Genomic DNA, 8,074 nt, shown 5'->3' on the forward strand with positions numbered 1-8,074 from the left:
TAAAAAAATCTTACTAAGCCGATTTATAGCTTCAATAAATATCTAAACCTTTACTAACAATTTTCGAAAAGTTGATTATAAAGACTAAATTATTAAATAAAAATTTTCACCTAATAGCGTCACAATTTTATCATCTATATATATGGAAGTTGCTGATTTAACAATTCTATGTGTGCCTATATTTACAATTAAAAAATTTATCATATTATTGTGAGGAATTAATAGTACTATTATTCAATTATTCAATCAACATATTCAAAAGTTCTGAATATATATAAATAATTTGCAACTCTTATACATGTATTAAGTTCAAAAACATTGCACAGTATATAAAATAGAAGATATTTCATTTGAAAATATATATTTGAAGCGTTTTTATTTACAATAATCTTGTTTGAGCTTGGAGCGCATAATCTTTCCCGATGGATTTTTTGGCAGATTGTCAATGAATTCAATACCTCCTACAATCAAAGTACATAACAGAGAAATTTAGATATATATATATATATATATATATATATATATATATATATACATCGACATTTAATAATGTTTTAAATTTATCAATAATTATTTTTAACTTACCGCGAATGGCCTTAAAGTCGGAAACTTTTGCTTTCATAAAGTCGTGAAGCTCTTCTGCTTTCGTGGTACCTGATTTTTTTAATACAACGAATGCTTTAGGAACCTCCCCGTATCTTTCGCTTGGAATACCAATGACACCAGCTTCGTGTACATTTGGATGTGTTCTCAAAAGCGCTTCCAGTTCTGCTGGTGCAACCTTGATACAAATAATATATTATCATTGAGGATATTGAAATTATCTGTAGAATCATTGACGAGTGTTTAAATATTTTTATAGAAACGTCATTTAAGTTTATCATAATTTTGTTGACTTATAAACGTTGCTTTACACATTTGAATGATTAAAATAATGATAACAATTAGAACGAAATATTATGTTATTTATCCATCAATCATTCGCATGATTATTTTATCTCATAGATTTTTTTTTTTTTTTTTTTTTTGAAAAACTCTTTGCAGAATTTAAATATAATCGTAAACGAATATATGATTGTGTTAATAATAATTAATAGTAACTCATTATTCAATGAAATTTATCAATTCAAGGATATACGCGACTTTATCGCAAATCAGCAAATACTTACTTGGAAGCCTTTAACCTTTATAAGTTCCTTTATTCGGTCGGTTATGTAGAAATCTACGTCTTCATCATAATATGCGATATCACCAGTAAGAAGCCAATCGCCGTGCATTATTTCATTGGTTGCTTTCTCATTTTTCCAATATCCTTTCATAATATGTGGTCCCCGAATCAATAATTCGCCAGTTTGTCCTGATCCAACTATATCCTTTTTCGTTAAAGGATCAACTAATCTCGCATCGCACCCGGAGACAGGTTTTCCAATACTGGAAAATTTTTTGAAAGTTATTTCACAAAATGCCAATGGTGACGATTCTGTCAGGCCGTATCCTGAAAATAAAATGTATTATTTTTCAAGCAGTTGATTCGATTTTCACAAACTCATGCAATTCTTATCTTTGTTTTTGCATTAAAATTTTATTGTTAATAAATTTAAACTAATTTCTCAGATCTCCCGTTAAATTCTTGACGGAAGTTCCATCTTATAAAATCGTTCAAAGAAATACATTTACCTTGACAAAATTGAACTTTATCACTGTTGAGTTGAAATTTATTATAAAATTTGTCTACGTCATTGTGAGAAAGAGGAGCTGCGCCACTTAAGATAAATTTAATATTTTCAATATGCTTTTTGCGTGCCATTTCAAAATTCGATAAAAACATAATCATCGGTGGAACAACTGTCAAAAACGAAATCTAATAACATAAAAGTTTATCAATATTTTTAAACAAAGCATTAGCGTTCGTTCACATCATTAACTACCTTATGCTCTTCTAAAACTCTGATATAAGTTTCTGGAGTAAATTTTGGTAATGTAATGAGTTTACAACCAATTGACAATTTTGAGAATAAAACGACGCTCATTCCGTATATGTGATACATTGGCAATACAGCCGGTAATATCTCTTGGAAAGTTCCTGGAAAATATTTCATAGTATGAAATGTGTAAGATAATGAATAAAAAAATCTATAAGAATACAAAGCTTTTAATCTTTTGGGAATATAAAGTATAGCATTGAATATTACAATTATAGTTCCTCAACATAGTACGTTATTGGACGAAAAGGTAAAAAAAGAGAAAGGAAAAAAAAGGGAAAATAAAATACAAAGTCAGTAGATAAATACAAAAATTTTGAATATCTGGTCAATGCAATTCAAATTACTTATAAATAAATTATCTTTATATTAAATAAACTACGCATACTACTAAATAAAGCGAATTCTTTTTAGTTTCACTATATACATATATATATATATATATATATAATAAGCATAAATAATTATGCTTAAGCAAAAAAATAATTATAAATATGTAAGATTTGCTAGATTCATTCATCGCTCTCATTTATTTTCCAATTGAAACAGTAGGTGCTGAAATTAATTGTAAATGTAATGTTTATTTATTAATTTAAATCTGTTTTAATGCGTTTTAATGCGTTTTAATGTTAATTTTCAAATTATTTCTAAAAGCGATATTTGATCATAAAATAATACAATTTTAAGAAAATAAATAAAAGAAATTCTTCATTCATTACTCATATTTGTAAATAATATCTATTTATATTAATTATAAACTAAATAATATGATGAAGGACAACTATTAGATGATCAACTACAATGTAAAATGTAATTGGCGATGAGAAGGAGAGAAAAGAAAGAAATATTGAAATTAATTGTATTTTTTCATTAATTTGCTTATTCCAAACATTAAAATTCATTAGGAATTTCAACTTCAAATTGATCAATAATTTTACCACAAATTATAATGAAAAATAGTAATTTTATCATTAAGTTTTAAAAGATTCAAGATACTCTTATTTAACCAGCAGAAATTTGATATTTAAATAAAATATAATCATCTAACGGCCTTCAAAGCTTTAATTTAAAGGCTATTTTGTAGAAAATAACATTTTTGGGATTCCGCATACCTTCGACAATATTATAATGTAAATGATTTTTTAATTTTAATTTCAATTCATAATAAATTAAATATTCAATGAGCAATATTAATCTCGAAATACAATGCATTAGGACATTATTTTCATGACAATCGATACGAAAAATTATGTATGTGTACTTTAACTTACTGATAATTATAATTATGAAGAATCATTATGGTTCACATTATAGTCATTATCAAAACAGCCTTAATGTCGTCAAATAACATTTGATATTTAATTATTGGGTATTAATTTTTTACAATTCCTGAAAATAATATAATTCTAAGTTAGGAAATTCAATACGACTGGCAAGTTCAATCTAATTATTTTGAGAATTAAAAGAATTTCTCTTCTTGTAAAATCAATTTGTATTGATTTAAGAATCAAGGGAAGCGAATGAAATTTACCTTTGAAAACAAATTTGTAAATACAAATATTACTTTGTTTATTAATTCAAAACATATGATATGGTATGTATGATCATCAATTACTTTTAAAAATAAAATTACTTGTAAGAATATTAGTAGCCAATCATGCAACCTAATCTGGTATCTAATTCCATAATAATCTCAGTAGTGTTTAAATGCATTGGTAAAAACTAAAATTTTAAATCTGTAATCTAATTTTCTATAATAATTTTATGCCTTAGAATAAATAATTAGAATTCAGAAATATAGTAGTAGCACTGGTAGAGCATTTTTATATTTAATAATTCTTTGCATAATTGACATCTGACTTATTATTATTGATAAAAATGTTGAGAAGGCGTATTATATAAAAATATTAGCATTGGCTTTAAATTACATAATATAATAAAACTTGTAATGAAAAATATTTTTAATGTACGCACTATTTTTTTTTCCTAATAACATGCTTGACTCTGCGTTTCGATTAGTCAAACAGATAGAAATAATAACGAAATCATTAATTAATTGCTGTAATACTAAGAATTTTTATTTGCAATAATTATTTTGCAAACAAATTTTTAAATTTACAAATTGCAATAGAAAAAAAAAAAGAAAAAAAAAATTAAAAAACAAACATTCAGAGTATTTTATCTAAATTTGTTCATTACGGTGAGAAAATGTAAATCGAACTTATAAATCCAAAAATTTATTTTCTAATGATACATAAGCTTAATTATAATTAAAATTAGTTAGTTAATAAAGATTAGAGTTTATTGTTTAATTCTTACAAACAGTATTAGGAATTCTTAAGTATTAAAGTAGCACCAAATAATAAAACAAATTCATTTTCGGTAAGCAATTTAACATTTAAAATAAAGAAAAATAATCATGTGATTGTGTACGGTTAAATACTTTTTCATATTTTGATCTTTTTGCAATATTTAACTCCCTACGTCATTTATATCATTATTTTCTTATTTTCATTTTGGTAATTAACTGTCAACGATTAAAATTCCTTCAATTTTAAAACTTAAAACTTTCAATGCAGAAATTTGAAATAATTAATATCATTCGTTCGTGTACATACATTTGTGGCATATAATCATCTAATTTTCTTATTATGTAATTTCAATAATTTCCTATCGAAACGTGTAAGTAATATGATTATTTCGTGCAATTGTGCACTAAAATTACTACTTTCCAATCCTAATATATAATTTAAATTTAAATTTGAAAATATTTTTCGTTAATGAATAATTGTTCATCAACTTGGTATGATTTTATTTTAAATAATTGATAAATACGATTTGAATTTAATGCCCAGCGATGGCTATTTCAATCGATAAAATTTTTAATGAAAGTTTCAATTATTAGATAGAAATTATCAAAATATAATATAATCGATATATTTAAAATAAATTAATAAAAAAAATATATATATATATATATAGAAGTAAAAATAATAGATCACAAAATCGTATATTCATATAAAAGTACCAACTATATTTTTTTAATTAATATGAGTCAACGTCACTAACGATGCAATTATAGTATTTCTTAATTTACATACAATGGAAAAGTATTTGCAAAACGTTACACATACGGTACTGTTTTTCTGTAAAACATTACATGGCTAAAATCAAAAGTATTACGAAGCATATGATTTACGTACTGTATAGCTTCTGTCATAATAAAATTATTATAAAAACTGCAAAATATTACCATCAGCAGGCAAACACCTTTCATTGCTAATGGAATTTTTTAACATTTGCACGTTAGCCACTAGGTTCCTATGCGTCAACATGACTCCCTTCGGAAGTCCCGTTGTACCACTAGAATATGGCAAAATTGCGACATCGTCCGGTGACCATTGGCCTGTTGAGACCCCAGGAAGTGACTTCCCTTTTGTTATGAGATTCTGAGCATAGATATACATATACATATATACATAAAGTATTTGAAGATTTCAAGACAAATTCTATAAATTCATTTGAGAATTCAATTAAAAATCAGCGAGACTATTATGATTGTAATTAGGAATTTTGTAAATAGTACTTTTCTCTTTGCTCTATATTCCATATAATTTTATACGTTAAAAGTAAACGAATAAAGTATATAATTTTATAAATATTATGCTTTGCTTTTATCGATAAAAGAGCAATTTATTAAATTAAAATAATTTCAGCTAATTACGTACTTCAAATGGTATCACACCGTCTGTTACTGATTTTGCGTAGTCATTGATAACGATTATTTTCAAATTTGGATTTGTCGCATTTACTGCGGCTCTTACATTCGTTAAAATCGTTTGAGATGTGATAACGGCTTTCGTTTCAGACGAAATTAACTGCTTTGCGATTTCATCTATAAATACAGAAATTTTTCAAATAAAAACAATAAAACAAATGATATGCTTATAAAATAAATAAAGTTTCTTCTCAGCTTGATAAAGGGAACGCTAGCATTGTTAACATAATTTTTCTTAATTTTCCTTAATTTATTGATTTTATTCGTGAACCGAAAGAATTTCTAATATATAATATATGTATCTTGAAAATCGTAAGTTTAATTAAACGTTTGTTAATCAAATATTTTACATGTATTGGAGTGGTATTTTTTTTTTATTTTTTTTTTTTTATTTTTTTTTTTTAATTGCTTATGAAAAATAAATAAATTCACGTGCAAATGATAAAAAAAAATAATAATAATAATAATAAAACGATTACCTGCCGTGTAAATAGGATTAACAGTGGTCGCTATAATACCAGCTTCCATACATCCTAATAGAGCAATTGGACTATCTGGTAAATTAGGCAATACAATAGCAATAACATCACCTCGTTTGAATCCCATGTTTAACAAACTTCGTGCGACATAATTTGAGTAATCTCTCACCTGACTATAAGTATACTTTTTCCCTGTTATGCCGCACTCCTGTTGAATAAATACAAGCATAAAAGAACTCAAGTATGAAAAAAGTAATCAAATAATAGCAAAAAAATATTATAAATTAATTTCAGCAGAATAGAGTAAATTAAATAATAGCATGAGTAAGTAATAAATTACTATTAAAAAAAAAAACGAATTATGTAAATATTGGCACAAAATATCAATATAATTAATAGAAACAAGATATAAAATCATATCGATTGCCTTAAAATAAAACGAATTTATTGCCGAGAACAATCATATATATTCCTAAATTGTGGATCAAAATCATTTTCAAAGTAATTTCAAAATATTTTTTAATTATTAAATATTATTATTTGCATGCAGATGATGTAGTATGGAGATGGCTGATTCCACACTTTAATTATAATAAGCTAACTAACTACTAGAATAATTAAACATATCGATAATTCAGTACGATAAAAGAAAAATCGCTAATTAAACTATAACCCTTTCTCTCCTAAATTCACCTCCTTTTCATGCAATAATATACATTATACAAATTATAATTCCCGCTTAATGATAAGCCTAATAAAGTCATTAATATTGTTTAAAAAAAAATAAAAAAATTACATACCAATGCAACCATATTAGAATAGTTCTGTATATCTGCCCAAATATAATGATTTATCGGCATCTCCGGATACGTAACTGGTCCATGAGGTGATGTAATAATTTTTTCACCATTTGTTCCTTCAATGATGTTTGTTTGGATCGTTTGCGAAAAATATTTTGTGTTCAGCTTTATAAATTGTGCATTAACAGCTTTGATTTTCATACCCATACGTTGGACTCGTGGAATTATTGCAGCCATACTTTTCTAAAATTTTTATTGTCTATAATATTAATACATTTGTAATAGTTAAATGGAATTTATTAATTTATTTTCTCGCATAAACGAGAAATACTATTATAAAATCGTGTTCTGCAACTTGCGAACGAATCGTCATTATATAGGAAGACACTTTTATAATAAAATTTTATTTATTTTTTTTTTTTTCATGAGAATTATCTGCGTACTTAAATCATATATTTGCAAAAATTTAGTCAAGAAATTAAATGTCAATTATTTTTTTGTAAACATTTTCATATCAATTATTGAACAATTCAAATTTTTAATTAACTAAAATATTTTAAAATTTACATAGAAATCATATTAATCGATAATTTCATATAAATTAGGCAGAAAACATTATTAAAGACTTCATTAAAAATATTAATATAGATTGCAAACGTAACAAATAGAAACAAAATATCAAAAATCCAGTATGAAAAATAATAGATTTAATAACATGTTAATCGAAATACAGGAGTAACCATTAATAAATTAATTATATAAAAATTGATACAATTTTAATTCAATTTTTTAAAAATTTTCAATATTAATCGTCTTAAATAAATTTCGAAACGTTCAATCTATAAAATATCCCTAATAATATCAATAATCTATAAGTTACAGTCATACACAAAATTCTATGACGTTTAAAATTTTGAAATTTACACAACAGAGTAGTAGAAGAAATATATCAAAATGTAGAATTTTACTTTTTAATGAGTTTATAATTATTAATTAAATAAACTATTCTTTTTTTTTTTCATTATGTGATTTAAT

The 8,074-nt window shown here is 24.7% G+C and overlaps 1 protein-coding gene across 1 annotated transcript; it reads right to left on the reverse strand.

Annotated features, from left to right (window-relative positions):
* Positions 1-248: 248 nt before the first annotated feature.
* LOC105359767 (4-coumarate--CoA ligase 1) lies at positions 249-7,294 on the reverse strand. Its single transcript, XM_011496451.1, has 9 exons — positions 7,040-7,294; positions 6,240-6,447; positions 5,711-5,877; positions 5,236-5,431; positions 1,929-2,083; positions 1,678-1,861; positions 1,170-1,495; positions 586-781; positions 249-461 (listed from the first exon to the last, which is right to left on the reverse strand). The coding sequence occupies exons 1-9, from the start codon at positions 7,274-7,276 to the stop codon at positions 376-378; spliced, it is 1,755 nt and encodes a 584-aa protein (XP_011494753.1). The 5' UTR covers positions 7,277-7,294; the 3' UTR covers positions 249-375.
* Between the last annotated feature and the right edge of the window lie 780 nt (positions 7,295-8,074).

Source organism: Ceratosolen solmsi, unplaced genomic scaffold (assembly GCF_000503995.2).
Source record: "Ceratosolen solmsi marchali unplaced genomic scaffold, CerSol_1.0 scaffold10, whole genome shotgun sequence".
NCBI lineage: Eukaryota > Metazoa > Arthropoda > Insecta > Hymenoptera > Agaonidae > Ceratosolen > Ceratosolen solmsi.

Excerpts from the sequence above, each read along its gene's own strand:
- LOC105359767 (XM_011496451.1), bottom strand. The coding sequence starts at position 7,276 with ATGGCTGCAATAATTCCACGAGTCCAACGTATGGGTATGAAAATCAAA. Across the intron at positions 2,084-5,235 it reads AAGGTGTTTGCCTGCTGATG|GAACTTTCCAAGAGATATTA; the intron begins GTAATATTTTGC and ends AATATTTTCCAG. Across the intron at positions 782-1,169 it reads TAAAGGTTAAAGGCTTCCAA|GTTGCACCAGCAGAACTGGA; the intron begins GTAAGTATTTGC and ends ATTTGTATCAAG.